Source organism: Taurulus bubalis (genome assembly GCF_910589615.1).
Source record: "Taurulus bubalis genome assembly, chromosome: 2".
Classification (NCBI taxonomy): domain Eukaryota; kingdom Metazoa; phylum Chordata; class Actinopteri; order Perciformes; family Cottidae; genus Taurulus; species Taurulus bubalis.
In genome coordinates, this window is record NC_136590.1 from 30,766,816 (window position 1) to 30,794,290 (window position 27,475).

At 40.5% G+C, this 27,475-nt stretch overlaps 1 protein-coding gene across 4 annotated transcripts in view; it reads right to left on the reverse strand.

Annotated features, from left to right (window-relative positions):
- klhl13 (kelch-like family member 13) overlaps positions 1-23,923 on the reverse strand; it is a gene marked incomplete at its 5' end in the record, with an annotated part of 33,386 nt that extends 9,463 nt beyond the window's left edge. The window contains 6 exons of one of the 4 annotated variants that reach the window (XM_079237625.1): positions 166-961; positions 1,550-1,746; positions 2,982-3,114; positions 4,594-4,735; positions 9,038-9,109; positions 23,871-23,923. In XM_079237625.1, the coding sequence (XP_079093751.1) occupies positions 166-961; positions 1,550-1,746; positions 2,982-3,114; positions 4,594-4,735; positions 9,038-9,109; positions 23,871-23,923 (1,393 nt within the window). Of the gene's footprint in view, positions 1-165; positions 962-1,549; positions 1,747-2,981; positions 3,115-4,593; positions 4,736-9,037; positions 9,110-19,791; positions 19,890-23,870 lie in introns of those variants that run through there. The other 3 variants (XM_079237624.1, XM_079237627.1, XM_079237626.1) reach the window with 3 other exon arrangements.
- Between the last annotated feature and the right edge of the window lie 3,552 nt (positions 23,924-27,475).

Consider the following 27,475-nt stretch of genomic DNA (forward strand, 5'->3'; position numbering starts at 1 on the left):
CCGCGCCAGTATGCTTGCAGCCTTATTAAACTGTACAGTCTTTTTTTTTTACTACTGCTCCTTGATATTCAAGTGTATAACCTCATACAATATTAATTAAAGGCTTCTGTTGTTGCTTAAAAAGGAAAGCTAAAAACAAACAAACAAGCAGGGAAATAAACTCACCAAGTTCCCCCGCAGCGTTCCGTCCACCAACAGCGTAGAGGTGTCCCTTGAGTGCACTGAGGTGGAAGAAGGTACGCTTCTCATTAAGGCATGCCACCTGCATCCACTTGTTGTAGCGCGGGTCGTACCGGAACACGGTGTCCACTGCCGTCTTGCCTTTGGTGTCGTAGTTGCTTTGGCCACCCACCACATAGAGAAAGTTGCCGATGACCGCGATGCCGTGTTGGTAGCGGGGCGCATCCATGGGCGCCAGCGCCTTCCACTCGTGAGCCTTCTCATCGAAAAGACGCAGCTCCTTGCTCACGACGAGCTGCTGGCGCAGAACGCCGCCCAGGGTGACTAGGTGGGCACTGTCCGAGCGAATGGCTGTCCGTTCTGACTGCATAACCGGCTGCATGTAGGGCATCATTTGGTAGTTGCTGGCCTCCAGGAGAAGGTTGACACAGGTGTTGTCCGTGCGCATAAAGTCCACCGTCTGCACGTGATTGATGAGTTCCTGTGGGTTCATGAGGGGGAACCGGATGTTCTTCATGAGCTTCGGGGCAAAGTCCATGCGGCTGTCCTCGTAGCGTAACCAGCGGCAAGCGGCCTTGAACAGGTCCAACTCAGTGCAGTGTTTCAAGCTGTTGCTGGACAGTACAAAAGCCAACCGTTCAAACGGTAGCTTGACAAAGTCTCCCGTGCCCAGCAGTGAGGGGAAGTTCTTCAAGATGAAGTTGTTGACATATTTGTCCACCTCCGTGAGGTTGTACGCGTTGGCGATGCGCCCCACCTCGACACAGTTGTCAAGAGAAACCTGCAAGGAGTAAGAAATCTAAATCTTGGAACACATTTTACGACTAACTTGTGTAGAGAAACTTGCTTCCTTAGAGAGAAGGACTTCTAAACTAAAAAATACTAGGGATTTAGCTTTGAGGGATGGCAAATTAGTGTTCAGTCTACACCTGAACATAGGAGGATCTGCTGCTTTTATTTGTTTTTTTCTATCACTGTATACTTATGGTAATACCTTTTAGTTTTTGGACTGTTATCTAAAAATTGCTTATTTATCTTGCCGTCAATAAAAAAAAAGCAATATTTGCAATCATTAGTTGCAGCCCTACTTTGCAACCACACAAATTAGTTTGTTACATTTTAGTGTATTCAAAAAGATGAAAAAAACTCATATCTTCTAAACACACCAAAGTCCAGACACATAGATATGTGTAACTGTCCATTTTAAGTACTTTTTGAACATGAAAATAAGATGTTATACACACACACACACACACACACACACCGGCTGAAGCTATTTTTCTATTAGCGCATCGTTAATGTGTTAGTAGAGGAAATCTGTGTACTGTGCCGTAATGTGCAGTTTTGGCTTGTGTGTCTCTCTACTTACCCCAGATATAAGAAAAACCTTGCAGAAGTCCAGCACGGGGAGAATTTGTAAGAAGCTGGCGGCCTCAAGTGTGTCTTGCAGATTCTCCATGTTGAGTGACAACTTGGCCGTGTAGATAAAGTCAATGATCTTCTTCAGGCCTATTCGGTTAACTCCGTGAAGCTTGATGCACATTAAATCCTGTTCTTTCATTCCACCTGCACCAGGAGAGCGTGGGAGGAGGAGAAAAGGAATATGCTCAGGCATAATCTTTTTTGACTGACACGTCTGCACACATCCACATTCATTTTTTTAAACTTGAATAGTGAACCTGGTTATTATATAAGCTTTATTCTTCAAACAAACATAACCAATTGAATTAATTAATAACAAAAAAAAAAGCATCATTTTATTTTGATGCATGCCATTGCGTGTACATGTTTTCAGTGTCAATGGACTTATGTTCAGAGAAAGGATTGAAGGTCTTAGGGAGAATCCCATTGCTCAGCATCTGTGCTCACACTAATGAGCTATCGCACACTAAGTACAGTCTCCCCTTGCTCCTACTTTAACCAGCGCTTGTTTTGTTCTCATTCCAGAACAGTCTTCGTCTTTGTCATACACTTTAAATGTCAAATCTACACATTTCCTTCCACTGTCACAATACGAGATCCGAAGAAACCAGCCGATTGTTCTCTTTCCCAATCCCTGCTCATTATAGTCAATGTAATGCAATTGACAAGGGTGCTAAATTACTAATAACTTGAGTTATGAAAAATAAACACCTTCATTTTAAATTGACAGGTTAAGCCAAGGTGCAATCAAATGCAGTCATCTGTGTTACAAGGTTTCCTTGGTTTTAACAAAAAGGCATAAAAACCTGACATTATTTTTCCAGTTTAAAATACTTTTCCACATCCAAAAATGTACCACATTTTTTAAATACAACAGTTCATCTGCTCTTCCTGAAAATACCCTTCATGCACTTTACGGTATGTATTTAAATGTATTTCAAGGTTCTTCTACTTGTGCGTAGAGTGTGTCGAAGAGATGACGGGCCAACAAGTCACATTTGCAGGCATTACCAGTACAAACGACCATGAACGCATAACAATAAGCAGGTCGGTTTTATAACATTGAAACTGGAGGGATGTGTGCACAAGGTCAATTTGAGTAATTTCTCAGGAGGCAAAATGACAGCGAAAGGACTGTTAAAGCATGGAAATGTTCATGAATAATAAATGCTTTACCGGAGAATAAGTGCAGAAGCGAAGAATATGTATGCATGTATACATAAATAAATGCATATATAAATAAATGTATATCTAAATATATATATGATAGACCGCAATAAAAAGTATGATTCATGGCGACAACGAGCACAACCCAAACAACGCAACTGGTCCCAGTCAAATGGCTGACCCCCTGTTAAGCAGATGCTTTGTGGACCCACCTGTGAACATGGCTTTGAAATAGTCGGACGAGGAGGCCATCATGGCGCGGTGGACAGGGAAAGCTTCATCGCCGTCCCCAGCCACCAGTGTGACATCACATAGTAAACCCTCTATCCTCAGCTGGTCAAATCCCTGAGAGACGAGGAGAAAAGGTCAAGGATGCATGCGAGTGATGAGTGTTACTGGGAGCTGAACTATGCACTGGTTTTATTCCAGAGAAGTGGATGACGGATGTCAGATAGGAGCTTATGGACCTCTCTGGTCTACTCGGGATGCCTGACTGATCGTTTTCGTGACTGTTTGCACATAACATAACTGGTGAAGAATTATATGTTTGGAGCTTCAGTATATTGTCCCTTTGCAGCCATAAAACATAGGGGGACATCCACCGCATGGAGGCATTGCCGGTAGTATATCAGACTTTGGCTACACAAATTAATTCACTACTTTGTCAGTCTCTTCAGGGAACTAGTTGCAAAACAAATAACAATCCTATCCTTATATCAGAGAGGTTATTAGAGGTTTGAATAGCTGCACTGTAAATGTATATGGTGTAGTCTTTAGAGAGTCATATTTTGCATCCACTGTTTAATTGCTTGGCTGCTGCGTACCTGAGGCTGTCTACACATGCGGTCTGAGGTTCTCTTTTCTCAAGCACACTCGCTTATCTACACACCTGATTTCATCGACTACCACATCTTATGCTTAAACGTGGAAAGGTGATTAAGTTAGAAACATTCTTCATCTCCAACCAGTTATTTGCCATGGCCTATTAGCCAGCCTTAAATGATAGCTCTTATAGCAAGTTGTAAGAAAACATACAATACACGCTATTAATATAAAACAAGTCAATAAACTTGTTTCCAATTGCACAAGCTAACTGAGACCAAGTGAATGCGCTAACTAACTGTGGCCAAAGAAAAATCCTCATCATTCCCTTTCTGTGCTCTGACACCAAGAGATTAATGTGCAGCAGAAGCAGCCAACACCCATTAATTTTCAATGAGAGCTGGTGACGACGGGCAGCCAATGCTGTGGCAGCAGCACACAGCGCGATGCCAGCATCGACTACAACACGCCGAGAAGGATCTTAAACTTTATACAAATCTGGGGGGAACATGATGAAGCAGCAACCAAGTGCAGGTTGGAAACATCCTCTGTAGTACAGTCCCTTGAAAGATTACATAACTTCTTCATCCATAACTTATTTTAAAGAACCGTTCCTGAATAATTTATAGTGCAGACTTTTTTTTTGTCATGCATCTGTTTTATATACATTACAGAATGCACCAGTTTTACTCAATTAGCAACTGTTTCTCTCTCTGCTTCTTCTTAATAGGCTCAATTTAAATTCGACTATCCAGCTACGTGGGCGTTGTTGTTCCTTGAGCCCTTAAACGCAGTTTTGATTTTGCAAATTAACCAGTCTGTAGTCTACTTGGATAGAGCTTCATCTCAAAAGTGATAGTAATACATCTAAATCACTGCTTCACCAGCCTGCAATTGGCACAATGTCATACGTTGCTCACAGGATATGAAAGAAGCAAAATGGAAACATTATTATCAGACAATGATGATATTTGACTTAACATTCAGTGTCTGAACTCTTACCTGAAGAACCACTGAGCTGTGCGTGTTGCTTGTGAAAAATCGTGTGTTTCCAGTCTTTGATGCCTGAAGGTGAGCAGAGATGCCCATATCACCATAGCCCAGAGCCACTTTCATGTGAGCGTCGTCGTCCTCTACGAGGGATCTATTGGGAAAAGGAGACAAGTTTTCCCTTCAAAAAGTGTAGCCAAAACACGTGTTTCCATCTAATTTTAGCTTATAGAAAAGTAGGACAGAAGAGTTTTCAAAGTGACATTACTGAAGGACATATTGGGTGGTGGTAGCCTAATTGTTAGATAAATGGTCACATGAAAGTTGTGGGTTTGCAGGCCTGGAAGAGCAAGAAAGTTTGTGGCAGGGGAAGAAAAGAAGGCATGCCCCGCATTTCTCAAAGTGCCTTTGGACAAGGAACTGAACTCCAGCTTTACTAAGGCCACGGCCTGGTCTTAAACATGACAAGCCGCTTCCAGATTTCATGAAAATAAAGTCTTGGAATCAGGAGCTCAGAGTGGATTAGATAACAGCGACAAAAGGTTTTTCTCCATAACGTCAGCAATGAAACAGACTCTATTCAGCCATATTTTCATATAATGTTAGGCTGTAAAACGTGAAATACCCTTGGAACAAACTACAGCAACTGGTTTATGTCAGCAGTCAACACACAAAATTTAACTTATATCTAAAACAATATGTGTTGAGAGTAATGTTTTATTTAGAGCCACTATGATCCTACCGAATTCTTCAGTATAGATCAGGGGTGTCAAACTCATTTTAGTTAAGGGGCCACATACTGCCCATTTTGATCTCAAGTGGGCCAGACCACTAAAATCACAGCATAATAACGCATACATAATGACAATATTTCTCTAGGTTTAAATCATTGGTGAAGGTTTTTGGATGATAAACCCTATTTTAAAAAAGATATTTCTTCAATAAACTAGAAACAAAGACCAACAATTCAGACATCAGCCCACTGTTTACCTGCTGGGCTCTTCTCTGCAGATTCCCTCGCAGTTGGGCAACGTCTTTAGTAAAGTCAGTGTTGCAATCAATCGTGACTGTCAGTTTTTGGTGGCTGAAGGTGGGTGGGGCCAAGCCCTGTTGCCCTGTATTAGCCGGCCGCCACTGGTGACTGTGGCTCAATGGTTATTATGCCCGTCTTACAATCAGAGGATCAGTGGTTCGAGTCCCAACTCAGGTATTTTTTTACATCATTTTTTTCTTTTCTAAAATGTTAACAATTATCCTGCGGGCCGGACTGGACCCCCTGGCGGGCCGGATACGGCCCACGGGCAGTATGTTTGACACCCTTGGTATAGATGGTTCAGCTACAATCGGTGCACACGGTTTGGGTTTATGACCCAAAGCGGCATTTAAATGAAACCATTTGCCATGTGTACACAATGAATTTCATGCTTGAAAAAGCAATTTCCCAAAAAATGCATTGAACTGATTCATGCCCATCCTTTGGTCAAAATGTCTATTTTGACATAAAATATATATCTCACAAATCAACATAAAATCTAACATTATTAAAGCAGACTTTTTAACTACCATTATTGTGGAAGCTTATTGAAAACAGACTATAATGCCGTCTCCTTGCGTGGAGTGATAAACAGTGTTTTGCTTCCAGCAAGATGCCGATGGGTGTGGAAGCGTGCTCCTTCGATAAACCACACAGCCATGTGATGCATCATCTCTCAGAGTTAAATGAGGACATGAAGGGAAAATGTATCATTTTTAAATGGGCTGCACAGCATTGAAAAGATCATTAGTTTTCAGAAAAGCTGTGACTAAAATACAGAAACACTAAACTATTATTTCTCAGGAAAAACAACCACCTTGGAGACAAAACACTGCTAATGATGATTGAAGTTAATCAACGTTTGGTCTCAAAATGTGTGATGGATTCTACACTATAATAGAAGTCTGTTGAGTCTTAAACAGCCCTTCACTAAAGGGAAAAAAAAAATCTGCTCCGTGAGAATGTGATATATTAGGGTTTCCCATTTGTTCAATTCTTGTGATATTCCTGTGCTCCAGGGCAGTCTGACTAAAATGTAACATAAAGTCCTTAACTGCTCCACAGAGAGAGTGAACATGGAAAGAAAGTGTGACTCAGAGCCCCAAGGGGAATACTCTCGGGATATGGGTACATTTGGCGCTGACAAAACTGACATTAGAGAATGAAGCTCATTTGGGTAAAAAAAAAAAAAAAACAACACTGTGAATCAACACAATCAGCCAAGCATTTGTCATCTGCGATCAAACAGCATAGTGGTCTCTTAAGGTTACATCATCAGCAAACAATGTTGATTGCACTGCTTTTACTGTGATGCCACGCTTCTGTATACCTTATTTCAGAAGTGAAATTGCAGCCTCGATAAAAACAAATAAAGTCTAGAATTACTGCCTTGCTGTTGTGCGCCTCCACCAACCAGTCACCTTGCAGTTTATATCCATGTCTGTTCACTTCATCATTTTATCCTCCAAGATATTTGTATGAATGTGATAATTAGCACAAATTATTTAGTTATGGCCAAAAACAGGTTTTTTTTGCAAGGTCACAGGGACCTTTACCTTTGACCTCCAACATTCTAAATCGGTTCTTAGTTGAGTCTAGTCTCCCAATGTGGCATGTGAGACTTTAAAAAAAAAAAAGAAGCTCATCTTCAAATGTAGATTGGCCTGGTTTTGATAAAATATTCTTTCACAAAAAAAATGTCTTACTCAGCATAACAGTAAAGTTGCGTCATCAAACAGGCTCGTGAGCAGGCAGTGCTTGTCAGATGTAGAAGACTAATGGTTTTTGGGTGGACTATTTATATAATGAAGCAACTCTAAAGTCCTTGTGTGCTTGAACACTTGATTTTTCTGTGGCTGGCAGTTTTTTATCATTTGTAAGGAAATGTCCCTTGTGCTTTGAGGGGACGTTATATTATATGCATCTCTAAATAAAATATAGCTTTTAGATGCTAGAAGATTGTTAATGCAACATATTTAGTCTGATCTCATCTTATGAGTAATCACATACAATGTTAATTATGTAAGCTTATAATAGGAAGGCAGAGTAGTCTTTATGTAACGATGCACAGAACACTGAACCTTTCAATGCATTATTATAATAATAAATAATAATGACTATTATTACGAATAATCGGGTTTAATGGTTGGTGCATCTGCTACATAAAGATTGCGCTGCCAGTCTCTTACTTTACAGGCACAGTTGATTAGAAACTGTCAGTAAATTGTTATTAATTTGAACATTCTGACAAAATATCACGATCAAAATGCTATTAATAAATATGATACCGAGTAAGAGAGGGCAAGAACTGTTTTCTTTTAACACAATTTACAAATGGATTTAGAAGATTTGATGTTAAATATATTCATTAGTTCAGGACACTCCGAGACAGACTAAACTTCCACTAATGACTGAATCAATAATCTGCGCCAGGTTAAAGATTAATGCGTCATAATGTTCTACCTAAATGCTGACTTGTAAGAACAGAGAATGGAAATGTGCTGTAATGTTTACAACGTGCATATAAAGATGAAACGGTCCTGCTTTTAATGATTGTATTAAAAGGAACTCTTGCACAATGATTGATTCACTTTAGAGGACGAGACTTTCTCTGTGCCATACCGTATGAAAAATATTCAAACAAAAATATGCATAATAATGCACAATAATGATATTTATTTGCAGTTGCCAGTCACAAAAAGTCACTTGGAGGTGCAACACTACGTTTTGGCTGCATAATCTGGTTTGAAAAGTAAATCGAGAAAAAGTGACATAGCAACTTTTTCCAGGGAACTGTGGGGATGCAAACTTTCCTCCTCTTTTCTTATCAAAGAAACTTGACTTTAGGGCTCCGATGCTCTGAGCCGACCTCAAAGCCAACAGGGATCGACTGATCAAACGTTTTGAGTCACCTCACATTTTTAAACTTGAACACACCACTAAGACTTCAGCTAGCTAACAGCAACCACGGTTTCTTTTCAAGACTCTAAAGATTAGGCCAAAGACATTTGGGGGTACATGATGGATACACATTAAGAGAAGGTCAGGTGGAATCTACTTCTCATCATCGTCGTCATTCTTTCCACATGCTGTACAAGAACAGGGGAACAGGTAGGAAGGCCAATGAAGATACATACGCAACCACAAAGTAAGCACAGAAACAGATATCTGCTATTACAGGAGGTAAGGAAACTACTATGATTGTGGTCACACATGCTTCAGGTCATTTGTATACAAATCTTGATGAATCAAATTTACAATTCTAAAATGATGGGAGGATGGATTCAGTAATAAACGTACATTAAAAAAAAAGAAAAAAAAGGGAGATGATCACAGACCACGTCTACTAGGACATGGTAAACACCACCACAAAACGCTAAGGAACACTGACACACAGCAACGGCAATGTACTGGCACATTTACCCCGTCAGGTGGTAAGTCGGACAGGCAGCGAGGAGAGAGTGGGTTGTCCAAACCACAAAGGAGTGTTGGTGGCTGCCGGAACGAAACAAAGAAGACAAAAGCTACAGCATCCCACATACAAGTTCTGCTCTTCCTAAATAATGTAAAAAAATAAATAAAATACAAAAGGTCCCATGAACATTTCATTGATGACCATTGGTAATCCAATGTGTAGACTACATTTGTTCTGGAGACAGACTCTGTAGCTTCTGCCGAGGCCCGTTTGAAGATCATCATGCCTAAAGCATTACTGAAACTCAGCAATAAACAATGCAAAAAAACATTTACTCAGAGAATATTTCACTTTCTCTTAGCCTGTCAAACACCTATTACCAATGCCAGCTATGGGTGTATTTGAGGTATGTTTTATGTGCAACACTTTTACAGAGACTATAAAAAAGTCAAAGTTAAAAACTAGAAGAAGTCAAAGTTACTAAAAGATTAAGCTAAACCTTTGTATACATTGAGTTTTGTTCTCACATAATAAACTAAGTTTCAAGCATTTACGACTTTAATAATTTACAACTTCACAAAGCAGAACCTGAGATGTGTCCTACACAAGAGTTTGGATTGTCGTGTGGTTTCACAGCAAAGGCAGATCACAGTACATTGTTCACTTTTAACACAATGAGGATGAATTGACCATAAAACCTCACAATAAACAATGCATTATGATTCATTCTGCTAATCTCTGAGAGGGCATGCTGGTATGTCAGAAGCTTTGAATGATGGGGGAGATTAAAGAGATATATGATGGAAATAATATCAAGACATCTTTGGGTTTAATAAAAACAACACTTGATCGTATGCTTATTCATCAGATTAGAAGTTGGCACCTTCCTAGTACCAATTAAGTTAGAGAGGAATCATCACTTGGTATGTATGGTTATGGTGTGGACTAGGGCGGTGCCGGTCTCAGTTTTCCGTACCGGTCGCTGCTGTTTGGCAGCAACAACATTTAAATGTTCACAGCTTGAAGCTGAAGGAGCAGCGGACCGAGCTGCTTACGTCTCATGTTAACTCACTTTACTAATGGTGTGCAAAAAATGACATCGCCAAAAGGCATGCTGGGTAAATGACAGGCATGATGTCAACTTCTATCCGTGAGACGCAAGTAGCTCAGACCGCTGCACACGTATCTGTGACTGTGGCCGCGCATGCGCCACTAGTATCAAGGGATTCCCCTGGGTCCTAAATTTCTCCAGGTTTAGCTCCCTATGTACCAATCAAAACAGCTACTGGCCAACGGTGTCGGTCCTTTTCGGTCAATAAATGAATGTGTTTATTTTGAAAAAAAATACCGTGATATACCGTGAAACCGCCAGAATCTTACAAAATACCGTGCTCTCAATTTTTGGCCATACCGCCCAGCCCTAGTGTGGACCTGTTATTAGTTCAGAGTGCAGCAATTTCTCATGTTTACTCTACAGACCAATTTGCTTTTGCAGCCTCCTACATTTTATGGCTTTTCTTGCACAACCAGAACATACATTGTTAACTACATCAGAAAGGACAAATACCTGGAATTAAATCTCTCTGGATCGCTCTGGATCCTATATGCAAGGGGAAAATGAGTTTAATTTTCACCTGAGCAGGGCAGGGGGAAAGAGAGGGTTGGAGGAGGTATTGAGAAGTTGAAGGATTGAAAAATAAGTAAAGGAGAAACAAGTGTAGCCGTCTATCTGAGTCTTTTATCCCAGTGCAAAGCTTAAAAACGTCCTTCCACCAGTGACAGTTTAGCTGAAGCTGAAGTCAACTTGGCATTTTCCCTGCGATGACAGTGGAAGGGTCTTAAAAGATTAATGAGTATAGCTTTGCTGCCCCGTAATGCTTAGACGTGCACCAATATAAACTTCATTAATCTCATCTATTTCAGGTTCACAACATCTGAAAAACCAATGTCATGTTTATATGTTTCTGCAGCAAAGAATGCGCATCTTCAAATGTCCTGGAAAAATGTTTGTACATCCATGTTAAAAGGACGGGCCCACAGGTGTTCAAGTCCGTACTAGACATGCCTCACCTTTTCTGACAAGAGCACTGTGTCCAACAATGAATTTACAGTGCTGTCATACCCGAGATACAGTCAGTTAAAATATAGCAAGCGACTAGATGTGAGGGAATACTGGTGTAAGTCCTCATTGTGTCAGTTCCTGGGCTTGGCTTCAAAAGGATTGTTTAATCACAGTAGACAGGAAGAACAACCCCCCCCCAAAAAGAGCCAGAAATCCAAAATAAAATGCACGTACTGCCAATGAAAAAATTGATTGCAGCCCATTCTTCTTGGACTAATTTTTGTACAAACTGCATTACACAGACATTTAAAAAAAGTTTTGAGTTCCTTACAGCTATACTGGACTTATGTGACCTATTGTTTTAACAGGAACACAGGAAGAGCCTGAGAGCAAAACAGACACCGTACAAAACAAAGGATACCTCTACCACCCACAAGACTCCTCCAGTCTGGCTGCTGTTCGCGCCATGCACACTGCAGCAGCTGAATCCCAAGCAGACTGAGCAATGGCAGACGCCTAAAGTGAAGGGTCTTCTCGATCGCTGAGCGCAGCAATGCAACAACACTACACGTTGAACAGCTTCTGTTCAACGTGTAGAAACCAAGCTTATGACGCAGTAGTGCTTAAGTACTCTTTTTAGAAATGCAGAAAAAGAAACAACTTTATAAATCGACTGTATTTTCAAATGGCCAGTAAAACACGGTGTTAAATTGACTTAGTCATAAAAGAACAGGACTTGTTTGCAACACCTTCCAATATCATGCAACACAATACATCTGTACCACTGCCTCAAATAATTACTATAGCAACGATGCTGCAGCAGAAAACACTGCTGTGGCTCAAGCTGACTCACGCCGACAGTACAGTACAGTGTCACTTGGATCTCTGATACTGCAGAGGTCGTGTGTGTATGTTATTTCCTAAATAATTTTTGCTCACCTGTAAGAGTACTAAACACTTTTTACACAAATTAAGGGACAAGATGAGGTGAACAAAATGATTATCCAATGGGTTATTGCCTTCTCGACCATAAAAATGTGGAAATTTAGAAGCTGCTTCTCCACCTTTCCTGCAGCAAGTGAGAAATTAACAACTGAGAGGGAAAAAAAAAAAGTGTGAACATTTCAGAGAATTGGGTGCAGCTCTTGTTTCACACATCAGGATGCAGTACGGCAGAGAAAGGGAGGTAGTTGCGCCGTCTTAAAATTCTTCTCTCATCGCGTCTTATATTCCGTCAAACAGACTTTGGAGAATCTAAAATAAGACAACGGATCTGGTGAATGGATCGCAATATGAAAATGTTCATATTAATGAATGCAGCCATTTGTTTTTAAACAAGACCTGCACTGCTCCATTTTTTTTTTATTTCATCCATTCACAGAACTCCAGCAAAAAAAGACAGCGATCACTGATCAGACTATTGAAACATCTGTGTTTCACATGTCTGACAAATGCGGTTTGCTCTGCCCATTGTGGTACAATTGGCACTTCCCTAATTAATACTTTGGCTTAACCAACTGAATGGATGGTTGCAATATACTATTCACAGACTACCAATTGCTGGAAATCACACGGAATTTTGATTTTGAAATAGATTAGCATGGATTGAACGGTTACAATGGAAGTAAATGAGAGAAAAAGAAAGAGTTACAGTATTTATGAGAGGATGCCTTTATGAGCTTCAGTAAAAAAAAAAAAAGGTGCCCTGAAAATCTGAGATATGATAAACAAAACATGTGAAAATAAACCCAGAGGATGTCACAAAATATAGGCTGACAGATGAATTTGATGAGTTTCGCGATTATGTTATGCATTCTATTGAGCATCAGGTCCACTGCTATTTACAAAGTATTTGCAGCTCACTCCGTCATGAACAAACTATCCACGATCTCCAGATAATTGCTCCAATCATGCTTTTAATCTTAGTGAGTACCTAAAATTAAATTTTAAAAACATTTTCAAACTGCACCACAAGCAGTTAAACCAAACAAGCTTGAGAACGTGTGGGTGGAGTGGACAATCTGTCGACATGTACCAAATGCTTAAATCAACCTGAAAGATGCTGTTTGAAGGAACACGACCCGGCTGAGTGTGTGTGTGTGTGTGTGTGTGTAAACCAGAAAGAACAACAACAGCCCGTATAATACTAATTTGTGTTGAAACCTTGCACAACTTCTCTCCCCCCCCCCTTCTTTTTTTGGAAGAAAAAGCTACAAAATACACTTAACGGTGTCGTCACTGCAGATGTGGGGAGTTATTCAGCTATTGCAGGCTAAGGAGATGCAAATCCAAGGACTAAATCCAGAGACTAAACAAAAAGGCCGGAGATGTGTCAAAGCAATAGGGAATCAGACGCGTCAGCAAATTTTAGCTTGGGCTCAAATAAGTAGAGAGGAATAACTTTGCATACAAAGGGGCTTAATCTCACTGTAACCATCTAAACAGGGATGTACAATTAAATGCAGATCCGTCCATGAGCATATAGGTCAGCAATATTGAACTTTTTACATATTTTGAATCCCCCTGACTGTCCTGGTGTGGTACATTTTGCGTTATGTGTGGCAAATTACAACCTCTGAATTCCCAATATGCAACTATGTAAGCAGGGCAAAAGGTACTGGGGAAGGTGCTTCAGTGGGACTAAGTGGAAGAAATATTACACCTCTATGAAAAAGCATTCTTTTTTTTTTTTCGTACGGGATAGTGCTTTCATGGGTCCGGACTCAGAATAATCTATTCCGATAGGAGTTTTGGGAACCTCTTCCGTTGATCACATGACAACTTTGTGAGGCTCATTTGCTTTAGCTAGCTCATTACCCAGCAGACGTAGCTTGCTTGCTAATTCCACCATGCTTTAATGCTACACTGGTCTCCAGAAAGAGCCGAACAGCAGGGTAGTGGCGAGTGCCAGGGCTCGCTGTTTCTATAGTCTCACCTGACTGAACTCAGTTGATGCTCTGCCAGACTGCCTGTGCCTCCCCGAGGGCCCTTCAATGAAAACAAATGATCCCTTGGTAGATATCGCATTTTTAACAAAATATGGCCACCGCTCAGCAACAACTATATGTCCGTTACAAACAGCAGGTCAATAAAAAAAATAAAAAAAGCTTGAACACAACGCACTAAAGTTAATAATTGACACATACATGTTAATACTATGACTCATTTCAAAACTAAATGGCAGATGTTTCACTGAGGAAGGGGGAATTAGATATTCTGGGGTTTTTGAGGAAATAATTAAGCAAGCTTATTTAGTATGTTTAATGCAATTAATAATATAATGTTACACATCACAGTGATCAGTGTGTATCTAGCCTGGCAATTAGAAGCAGTGTTAATCACTCGTCTCATTTACCTGATGTGGCACACCAGCTGCCTTCCATTAATGTGGAGAAATTAACACGTTAAGAATAAGACACACAATACATCAATAGGTTCTGACAACAGCCCCGAAAGAAACATATCCCGTACATTCAAATAAAGTGTGCTGCTTCTTTAAGAACGTGCCGTTATCCATACTTTAAAAATAGATAGTTTGGAGGTTTTTGAAGCGGGGTTGTATGAGGTACTCATCCATTGTGTATTACCTATATAGATGACGGTCAGCATGCCAGGAGTTGCAGCATTGATCATCACCACCGATGTTGGCTCACTAAAAGAAAGGCCGACCAAAACTAAATTGGTTTAAGTGTACGCTGCATTTTGAATATTTTCCCCGCTCTGCCTTACTGGGAGACAACCATCACTGAAGAGGACCTGCCGTATCCATCTATGGTCACATTATTTTCCCCAATGGATTCTGGTGGCTGTGGTGATTAGATAGATAATGGCTTCAGTTCCCCACCGTAAACATTGACTGTATAGCCGTCTCACGGCAAGATAATCCAGCTCAAATATTCTAAATATAGTGTAGACTTAAACTGGCCCTTTCTTTTGGATGTTGAAAATACATTGCTTTGCCCCTGTGAGGTAACTCCTGTCTGCTTCTCCAAGATGGTGGCATGCCAACCGTCATGTACAGTAGGTTATACACAGAAATGGATAACTAACTACCTTGCACAACCCCAATTAAAAACATCCGAACGGTCCCTTTAATGTGTGAATTTGTGATCCATCTGTACTTAATCGTACAGTATGTTAGCTCAGAACAGCATTGTAGTTTTAACATCTCTGCTGGCATATCATCCCTGGCTGAGTCCAATTAACACATAAGAAATATTTGGTGAGACCCTTGAGAATAATCCACTGTTTTATGTATTTTTAAAACATAAAAATGTCTTTTTTTTGTCAGATGATGTTCAAAGTCATAGTAAAAAAAAGAAAATTATCAGCGCAAACCCAGCTCTTATTCAGTCTGATCTGATGCCAGCGCTCAAATCAACATTGTATCTATTATTTTAGAATGGATGAATTGTTTAATTGATTGAATAAATTAATGCAAATTTATGAGAAAGTAGGCTTCAAATAATGTAAAGTAGTTGGACATTTACCTCAAGAGACTGCAAAAATCATCGCATAACAGTAGTGCAGAAGACTCAGCAGCAGGACTTGACAGTCACATGAGACATGTGACGCATCTACATTCAACAAATATCTGTTAAGAGACTTTCAAATCTTTCATTTTACTTACAGCTGTACAATCTGCATGGAATTTAATCTGGTCACACTGGATTTAATTACAGTTTTAACACGAGAAATACTGTTTAAGCCATTTTAGCAGCAGCCTGCATGTTTTAGAGAAGGTTATATTTTCTTAAACTGTGCATTTCTTTCAAACAAAAAACACACATGGATCAGTAGAGCCAAAGGACAGCAGTAGATAAATCACGTTGAGACTTTAATGTGCTGAAGGAAAACATGAAGGTCAGAATGTGCAAGATGTGATTTCATTTTTAGATTTCCTTTGAAGGATTGATTTTCTCATTTTGCCTCAATGAGATTGTTGACATAAAGCAGAGAGAGAGAGAGAGCCCAGATGTCAGGAAAGCAAACACCATTTTACTTTAGGAAACACACCCATAACACACACAATGAGCTACACTTACCTGGGTCTGACTATCACAGCATCAGGGAGTTTCAGCCTGGCAGTGAATGCACTAAAAGAAAAGGCCAGAAGAGCCCTCTATGCAATTAAAAGAACATTTTATAATATCCAAATTCCAATCAAAATCTGGTGTAAGATTTTTGAAAGTGTAATCCAGCCCACTGCGCTGTATGGTAGTGAAGTTTGGGGTCCACTCAGTCACCATAGCTACACTAAATGGGACCACAGAAGCCCTACATGCAGAGTTCTGCAGAATGATCCTCAACGTTCAAAGAAAGACACCAACAAATGCATGTAGGGCAGAATTAGGCAGATATCCCCTTATAATAAACATCCACAAACGAGCACTCAATTTTTGGAATTACCTTCAAACAAACTCACAAGACACCCTCCATGTTAAAGCCCTCCGAAGCCAAGAGCTGAACCCAGAAAAGAATCTCCTGAGGCAGCTGGTGCTGAGACTAACTTCCACACAGCAGAACCAGTCTCACACCAACACTGCTCTCCAGACACCAGTTAGAGTCAACGCAATTATAAAGAAAAGCAAAGAAACATATTTGGAACACTGGAAAAAAGAAACTGCAAATCAAAGTAGATTAGAATGTTATCTGGCCCTAAAAAGAGATTATGAATTGGCAGAATATCTGTCTTCTGTCAGCAGAAAGAAGCAGAGACAGACCCTGACCCGGTACAGGCTCTCCGACCACCAGCTAGCTATCGAGAAAGGCCGACAGAAGAAATCCTGGCAACCAAAAGAAAACAGAATATGTAGTCACTGTTCAACAGGTGAGGTTGAGACAGTGATGCACTTCCTCCTAAAGTGTGATAAATATACTGAAACAAGACGAACGTGGTTTGACCGGCTCAGCTCCGAGATCTCTGGCTTCAGAGAGCTGGGAGAATCTCCTCAACTAAGAAGGAAACACAGCACAGCTTGTTGCTGCTTATGTCCTGTTGTGTCACAACCTGAGGGACAGTCAGTGACACACACACACGTGCTCTTTCAATCTTATTATTATTGTCCATGAGAGTAGTATATTTTTGTTCCAACATTCATGCCAATAAAGCCAATTTTTTTGGGGGGGGAGAGAGAGAGAGAGAGAGAGAGAGAGAGAGAGAGAGAGAGAGAGAGAGAGAGAGAGAGAGAGAGAGAGAGAGAGATCCCTGACTGGAATCAAACAGGCTCTGCCGCATTTGAGGTTGCTGGCTCACCATGACGCCTCCAAGAGGTGATTACTATAGACAGCAGTCACACATATGTTAAGCGCCTAGTACTGAACCGCTGTAATATAAGGGATGACATTCATTTCAAAGACTTCGAGAAAGAAAATAAGAAACCCAATGACCGTTTACCGAGCGGAAGATTATTCTATGGGCCGTACAGGCAGTGAACCTTAACCATTCCTTGCTAGCATGAAACCTGCACCACAGGCAGTTCTCCAGTCTATCTATAGATTAGGGCGGTTTCAAAAACAGGCAAGCACATTGTGAAAACAAATCATAATTAATTAAAAATAAAGTACAACAGATATTTCAAAAACTCTTGTGGGCCCTCCATCATTCTGCTGCTTTATTTACAAAGATTTCCCGAGCAGCATACCAAGTTAAAATTGTCTCTAAAGCCAACCGGACCACTCGAAGGGCCTATAAAGAGGGACTTCTCCCTGACCACAGAGGAACCTATAATTGGGGGCCCAATGCCTAAAAACCCAGCTCACAATATACACGTTTCAAAATAGTAAGTGGTTGGGAGGGCAGAGTCGCACTGGGCAGAATGAGGAGGAGCCTCAAGGCTTGAATGTGCTTCACTTGCTAGTGTGTGTGCAAAAATCTCCTGTGAAGACACGCAGCGACTTAAGTACACTTAATGCATGCTCGCCCTCGAGTTTTCATTGGTCGAGTTATCTTAGTCCTTTGGTGTTACGGTCCTGCAAACAGTCTCAGACTTGGTCTCCTGATTGATGCTGCAGCGGGAGGAGGATGCCGATAACATACAGTAGAGTTTAGAAATAAGCCAAAAAAGATTATCTGTCACAATAAGAAACTCTGAGATGTAATCTAATAGAGTACACCACATGGCAGGTATATGTCTATTTATATAGAAATTAAAAATGATATAGCAAATATAAACATCTGCAAACATACAATATCATTTAAATGCTCCAGAATAAAGACGCAAATAAAAAATAAAATTACAAGAGGTTTATGACCATAAAAAATAAAATCAGTACGAACCAGCAAGAAATATTTGTTTTGGTCCCTCTTGTGCGGCTATATTTTGATGGAGCTTTCTTACACACCAACAATGACGCACAGTTAGCATATCTGCTGACTGGAATATTTAAAATGTTCATGGACAAGATGGAGATTTACATAGCGACTACATTATGAACTAAAACACTGTTTGGGCCCCATCTATGACAGATCCCATCATACAGTGGTGGAAATTAAGCTAAAATAACTGGAAAGTTGCACATTTGATCCGTCTGAATAAATCTGGATGGGAAGGCGAAAATAAACAGAGCTTCCCATCTCAATTGCTACATCCACTATGGTGCCCTTGAGCAAGGGCCTTAACCCTCCCAACTGTTCCAGTGGAGCTGCTCAGTGGTCAACAGATAAGACTGGTAGAACTGGACAGCCTCCAAGTGTGAAAGCATGAGTGTTTGAGGTGCGTGTGAGAATCAGGGTGTTCCAGCTAAACTACCAAGATGAATAGTGCCATTGCCGAAAGTGAAGCATTAATCATTTCATTTTGTAAAAAGCTTACAAAGTGAGATGGTTCTGACAAGACATCCTTAAGGTTTCCTCACACACATACACACAATATGGTAAATGTACATATATATATGTGCCATGTTGCAGATGTCACCAGTTTCACTGAGGACAGAGCATAGGTTTATTTTGCTGGGATGCAGTAATGTTTAAAATAAACATGTCTGTAAAACTAGCAAAATTAAGCTCTTAAGCTCATAAGTAAAGCCGCATGATAACTGAAGACTGCATGAATCCAATTTTGTAAAAATCCACCCAAGTAAGCCTATAAAATGACCTTAAGGCCATCAGCTAGCCTAGCTTGCCATGAAAACTGTGTTGTTTAAGGTTTTTGGTTCTCACTCTGCAGGCCGACGGCACGTTACAAAAGTCAACCAAGACACTTGTCCATTTCGGCAGAGCGCAGGAAATAGGGGGGGTAAAGACAGAGGATGGCGAGCGGCGATGAGAGGCACTTTCATTCTACCCTCCCCCCTCCTGAACAGTAGCAGATGACAATAGCTTCTAAACCAGGGCACGCCAGACATCCTGACAAAGGCAGGCTCCTCCCAAGCTGCTGAGTCCCCTCTCCCAAATAAACATAGCCACAGGGAGAGGGCAAGAGTCGGGGATGTGGTGCTTGCCATGTCCTGACTAGCGGCAAAATGAGTCCTTCTGCCCAGGAGCAAAGCACTCTGCCAGCAAACCACAAAATGCATGCAGGGCAAGGCAAATCTCCTGACACGCTACGAGGCTCAATCGCAACATTCTGCCCAATTAGGGCTGCAAAAAAAAAATAAAAAATCTGTCACAATAATTTACAAAAAGAGAAATGAGAAAAACTGAATCGCAAACGAAGCTCCACAACAGTATAATGAGAACGCTATGAAGCTCGTACTCACATGTAGGCAGGTGAAAGGGGTGAGGACCTGGATGTCTTAAGAACGGGTACTGGGAATTTCCAGCTGACAGGAGAACCGCTTTTCCATTTCAACGGCATGTTGTTGTCACCAGACTGGTGCTACAGCAATACCAGAAGCAAAGACCATTTCCATGAAAAGGTTTCCAACGCAGTCTTCCATCCCACTCTGCCCACACCATTTAAGGAGGAGGGAGAGGAGCAGCAGCAGCAGCTACAGAAATACACTGGGAGAGGCAGCGCAGGCTACGGTCAGGGTTGTGACTTTAGCAGCAGCACTGAGAAGCCAATAGATTGCATCCACCACGACTACTTGCCCTGCTGCATTCACGGTCGGCTCGTGGTAGAAAGGGGGGGGGGAAGCCCAGCCTTCCCATCACCCCTTTCATGGTTTATGAAAAGCCCAGTAGCTGAGCAACAGTGCCACCTTGTTAAAGGAGTTGTGATTACAGTTCTGGACTTGGATCTCTACTCCATGTAAAACACATGGAAGAGAGATAAAGTATAAGAAGGGGAATAAAACGTGTAGCTATTAAGTTTAGCAATAGTGTTTCAGGAAACAAAAGGAGTATTGATGTACGATGGATGTATATTATATATTATAGTGACAAAACAGCATGGAACAGAATCATTCCTATACAAATGCTTACATTTTGTATTATTTGCTTAAAGTAATAAAGTAGTCCTCACAGTGTTCATTTGGGGTATTTTCAAACATAACAGTTGAAGAAAACTTTAAGTTATTTATTTATATATATATATATATATATATATATATATATATATATATATATATATATATATATATATATATATATATATATATATATATATATATATATATATATATATATATATATATATATAAATAAATAGTATTTGTTTTACTTAGTGGAGACCTGAAAACAAATATGCGTAGGGAATGCAAATGTGGTTGAAGCTGCCCGTAAAACAAATAAAGTCGTGTTCGAAAACAGCTGTACTGTATTTTGAAACAGTCAATACAATTCAGTAAATAGCACTCATTACTTACATACAAAAAGGTCAATTAGATGCCAAGCTGAATAGAAAATGTGGTTCTACTGGACTATAAATTTGACTTTGATAGATCTGATCACGAAGAGGTTTCCACTGCATTATTTTTCTCGTGGATGTAGTCAAAAGCCAAAGAATTTAAATTGGTATTATCGTTTCACCATACGTCTGGTCACCATTGTATTCCAAGTTTCAAGACTTGGAGAGGCACACAGGCGATTTAACAGATAATTCTGAAAACATGCTCAAAAATCCCTTGACTTAAAATGTAGGCTTTTTCCACTTTCCACTTTTTTGTGCTTTGGTTAAACAGCAAAGACAGTGCGATAAATGAGTAGTATTCTGGAGCATTCACGAATAGAGCCAGTCATAGTCAGCCCGAGTGCAATCCGTGTGAGGCAATAAAGGTGTACCAACACAGTTCAGCAAACTGCTTATGAACTTAAAGAATGTTCTCAAGTGCTAGAAAGTGCAGATACCAATTTTATGAACACCACGGGATGAAATTGTGCAATTTGGGTGGGAGGGGGGGCAGTGACTCGTCAAGAAGCTGACAAACTATGATCATTATGGGTTTTAATTTAAAACCCATAATGATCATAGTTCGTTGTCCGGGGGCATGCTCCCCTGTAAGAAAAATGTAAATATTCCATATTTTAAAGCATCAATCTGATGCATTTTGAGATGCTTTGTTTGCCAACCTGGGGAGAGCTGGAGAAACTTAACTTCAGGCATGAGTCAAAAATTATTATGGCCTCCTTACTAAGTATTATGCAAGCCATTTCATGCCAGCCTGTCACTGGGTCTAACATGTACAGTATATGAGGCACAGTATGGTAAATGGCTTAATGCATAACCCCCACAAGAGATGGTGGACATGCTGTAACTTAACTTGTCTACTCTTCCATCATGATTGACAGCCAATACAATGTAATTCAGATTGTAATACATTTTATTGGCAAAGATAACAATGTACAGTTCGTAATACTCTCAGAACCAGATTATTTTTTCTTCTTTGCCTGAACCACTAGTGTCTCCATCGCCCGCTTTCGCTGTTTTGCCACATGTCTCAGCCTTGCCCTATTCTCTTCTTAAACAGTCTGTTTCTTGGCCTGCTGAGCACTGCCAGATGCTTCTGATGGTGGTCTGCACTGGTGATGCAAGGTCCTTCGCGTTAATATTTCCATGCACTCGCGCTCCCTTCTGGCACGCGCACCTGTTCGCAGTTCACTGAATATAAATACCCCCCGACAAAAAAATTCTCATCGAATCTACACGATTCACGTAGGTCACCTATTTTGGTTTCAAAACGGCGAATTTCATGCACACCTCTCTGTGTGACAGTGATTATAACCGCATAACTCTATGGATTATAATTAACTAGAGAATACACTTTTTCCTACACGTGGATCTTAGACCCTTAAATATAAACAGTAGCCCGGCCACCCTACGGAGGAAACTCATTTCGCTTTTTTTTTTTATTAAAATAAAAGTTGGATAAAATCTCCATTGTCCTCTCCTTATATGTAGTGAGGTGTCGGTAGGTAGAACTGAGCCGCCACTCTCCTGTCTGACGCCACACGCTGCCACGGACTCTCCGCTGCCAGTAATCTCACTCGCTGTCTCTCCAACAACGTTAGCTAGCTGACTAGCTTGCCATTAAAAAACTGGTGGGAGGGGAATGAAGCCGCTGTAGACATCTTAACGCTGATTGGTCAAGACTCGACAGTCAAAGATCTTCTATTGCGAAGATGATCACGACCTCAGTTTTTTTCCCCGTGTCCCACTCCAATCTCAGAAACGGCGGACAGTTGACCCCCCCCCCCCCCCCCTCCCAAAAACAAAAACTCTTCGGATCTACACGATCCACGTAGGTCACCTATTTTGGTTTCAAAACGGCGAATTTCGCCGAAAGGTGAGGGATTTTCATGCCTGGTAATTCTATTATCGGTTATTTTTGTTCCAGAACTGCCCCTCCCTCACCCTCCTCCAGTCACAATTATATCAATGAGCAAAAGGAGACATATTGGATCCAACACACACAAACTATCAGGCAAGCACCTTTTCCTCAAATTTTAATGTGACGGTCTAATTTTAAAATGCGTCCGTATGCAACAATTTGGTGCTACTGAGAAAAAGGTATACAAGAAATAAAACACACATGGCTCTTCTGCATTTTCCTCACGGTGAAACCAATTTTTCTCTGTCAGAAAAACCAAAATGTGTGTCCCCTTATCTGTCAGCGAGCTTTTCTCTCACAATGGAAGTTACAGGCTTCATCTTGATACATTTATGCTATTCCATAACTCGGTATCATTTGCTGATATTCTGTTGGAAATTGAAAATAAAGTATTTGATCCACCATAGTTTACATTATGCAAATTAAACTCCCACATCTTGTTAGCTCGCAAAAGGATTTGTATTTTTTTTCAGGACCAACACTGTGCCCAGTTGAAAAACCGCTATTTCAGTGCATGTATACCAAAAAATGCAAAAGACGGAATGATTACTGGCAAATAGGAACAAATTAGCCAATATTATGCACAGCCAATTCAGGCACGGAAAAACTGCGACAGGTGAATGAATGCAACAGAAACACGGTAATATCGTACAAGTCATTGAGTGACCCTGGTAAAATGCTTAGCAGCGGTTCTCAACCCCGTTGATGAGCGCAACAGCCATACTGCTTCTCTTTCTTACAATCTAATCGGGGATTACCCGATTAACAACTCCAATTCCAGGCAGAAGCCATTTTCTAGCCCCGACTGATAGGACTAGGTAGGTATTGCTACTGTATACAATTTAAGAATTACGAGGAACCATCAATCAGTCAAAAGTTTTTTGGTTTGTTTTTATAACTAGGCCAAGTCATTTTGCCTGGTTGCAAAACTACTACGACAGCTACTGTTAACAGATATACACTTTTTTGGCAGTAGAATAATACTACAATGTGTACAGTTAAAGTCCACTAAGACACATAGTTACAGTTGCCATCGATATAATGGAATATGAAACATTGCACATTACCTGTCATGTAGTCCAATGGGCATTGCCTCCCCTCTGTGTACAGGGTGCTCCATACCCTCGCCAAAACCACACCTCAAAAACATGAAAATGGTACTTTAAAATTTGGTATTTTGTCAACAAAAAAAACATCAAACATTACATTTCACCTAATAAAAGCAAGATGAAGCGGTTACATGAAGACACATTTTGATTAAGCACTTGCAAGTCAGTTGTATGTCTGCACTGTTAACTAAACTTCCTATGTTTATATTTTACAGTCTGCACACAATTTAAGTTGTATGTATTGCCTAATTTGTACAATATCTCAGTGTTTCCACACAATTAATCATGCATATACGTTTTCGGAATATGGTACTCTTATCTCCAAATGATTGTATTATTTTACAACAGATCACAAGTAATGCATACCATAATTTAAACTTCAACATGTTTTAAAATGTTCTGGTCAGGACTAATAATGCCCCCCAGAATCATTAAATATCAAAAAGTTGGCTTCCAGGTTTACCCTGAAAGTAAACACGTGTGTTTGTGACAGACTTCAGCTCATCACACAGCACCTGTGGCCTCATTACCTCTCGAGTGGGGCGATTAGCTCAAAGTAATTCGAACACATTTGCGTTCATCTTCTTTCTGGATGCAAAACGTCCCACAGAAGAAGTTGATGGCGAGGCGCGTGGGCTTTCTTTCTTGACCCCCAAAATCCCCTTCCTGAAACGTGACAGTGGCGTCATATATTTCCAACTTGTTGCTTCACACAGAACTAGGCTAATTGAAGCTAAAAATATCTGCCGTGCGATTCTTGACGGAACCTTCCTCGTGTTCAGCGAGTGTGATGCGCACAATGAAGGGCGAACTGCGTATCGATGTTTTTAAAAAGAAAAAAAAACAATGACAACTGGTCCACACGTCAATTTGGATGCAGATAAAAGTTGCCTCACTAGTTTCGGTTCCTGTCGATATAAAACACCTTGAAAAGTGACGTGATGGCCGCGACAACACTGATGGAGTTGACAGGTCGCCGCGCAGACGGAAGTGGAAGAGGTCAACTAAGTCCTTTTAACAGCTAAGAGACATGTCACGCCAGGGGGGGAAACTAAGTCAAAGGCGAGGTAGCCGACTTGCTTGCTAGCAACAACAAAAAAAGCTTTAGTGTTCTCAGGATGTTGGCGTTAAAGTGTCTTTCTTTAGTCAGACTTTGACAGTTAACGTCTTCACGTGAAGCAACGCCGACAGATCGGCGCGTTGCTCGTTTTCTTGGCCTCGAACACACGCGTCCTTTCATCCCACAGTGGGGACAGGGCGACGGCTAAAACTAGCCGAGCTAACCCTCCAGCGTTAACCTAGCTTGAAACAACGTGACAGCAGCACAACCGGCTGCTTGGCTGTCAAGTTGCTGCTCGTCGCCGCTCGCTCGCTGGTTTAGCCGAACTAACGAAAAGCAGAGAAAGACCCGGGTGTTAACGTGAGTTAGTTGGGTTAGTCACTAGTTAGTCAGGTTGGCTGGTTGGTTTGCCACCACCAACATATGACTGGGACTACCTTGTCAGCCTGGTGTTTGTTAATCTTAATGTAGCCTCGCTTTATATATGATGTGTCAACAAACACACGCGTCTCTAATACACTCTGTACACTTTTAAATAGCAGATTCCGTACCTTCAGCAACGAGATAACGTTGACTAGCGTCCTTGTTTTCCTTCCAAGCCCTCAAATCCACTTATACCAACTGGAGCCTCCTTCCCTGATTGTATCCAATGGCGTCGTCGCTTACTCGCCGAGCCGCAGTATCCGAACTTCCCATTGGTGGAAGAGTATGGCAATCTTTTCCCATTGGCTCAAAACTTCCGTTACTAAATAAAGTCTTTCCGAAGAGGAGTCGTCTTTCTGCGAAGCGTTCGTGCCCTGAAACAAATGTCTGCTTGAAAAAAGAAAAGAAAGACGATTAAATTGATTAGGGTTGCCTGTGTCCTCAAAACGCCCCGCATTGGTTACGAGGTAAACAATAGGCTCTCTGTTACAGATAGGAAATATCATCTTATCTTGAGAAAGTACCGTAAATAGGACTCGCAGTGTCTTTGAAGCAAAGCGGGGATTTAATGAAGAGCTTGTGATCATTAAAATAAATAAAAAATAAAGCGACTTTGGTTTAATATTAGAGGTAAAAACAAATTACAGATTAGGGACGACATGCTAAACTTACTGCATCTGTTTTCAAATTAACTGCACAGATGCAGTGGTTGTGTGGTTGTTGCAATATTACAGTCAACATCCATTACTAACTCTCTTGCTATTATCACAACAAGTGTTGACACTTAGGTCTTTATCTCTTGCTCTCAAATTCAAGTATTGCCAAAGACACACACACACACACACACACACACACACACACACACACACCTTATCTCCACACTCAGAAGCTTCCACAACAAAGGAGACAGTCAATCATACCACATTTATTTATTATGTATTAACTAATTAAATAATACCTGATTTTCCCTTTGAATGTTGCTACAGAAGTGTCAAGATGCTGAAACTATTGACACTCATCGAATCACAGCATTGTTTTACTATTAATTGATAAAAACGATGTATCAACTCTATATTCAGTGAACTCTATATTTGAAATACTATTGTGAACATGTTTGAGGATAATTAAGAATCTTAAAGCACAACAGTAATTATTTTTGCAATTCATATTCTATGCATGCTTGATAATATGAACGCAAATATGGTCTACAATATTAAAATATTACAAATTACCATATGCATTCATTAAAATGCACTGAGGCTATTTCAATAATCACTCATCTACTACTGCCACCTTGTTGTCCTCTCCAATCATCAATGAAATTACAAACTCATTATTAATCAACTGATGCATTGATCTGGAACAAAGAGCCCAGACTTCAAATTCAATGCTAATTTTGATTAACTGTTGATGGCTCAACAGTTTCAAGTGCCCGTCTGTGTGATGTGTAAATGATGGGACCTGCAGCTGCTACTTTATGCAGATGTTTTACCAGCCAATTCTCACCTCATGAGCCAGCGCAGACTGTTAATGAACCATCCAACTGGTATACAGTACCATGTAATTACATGTTCTTGTATAATTACAGTGTATAATAAAAGATTCCCAGACACATTCCAGAATCAGTTATTTCTGCATAAACACTTTTTTTTTTTAATTATCACTGTGAGTGACCCCGGGTTACAAGTGTATATAAGAAGCAGAATAATGTTAAGTATGCAAGGGTGTTTAGAGAGGATAGGCGAAATGTGAGAGATATGAGATGCGTTCATGTACATGAATACTTGAGGCCTGGCAGGGAAGGAGGTCATGTTTGAACTGGGAAATAGAAACTGATACATGCCCAGTGCAAGGTCCTACTCAACACAGGGAAGGGCCCCAAGAATACAGCAAGATTCAAAGGTATAGAGTAGGAGATACAAGTGGAGGTATGATCATGAATGCATAATAATGAACAGATCAAGGATATTATCAGACAGGTTTAGCACATCACAGACATATCTGTGATGTGCAGCCTGCATATCTTGGCCGCATGCAAGACAATAACCAAATTTAAGACAATGTTGTAAAATAGATTTGT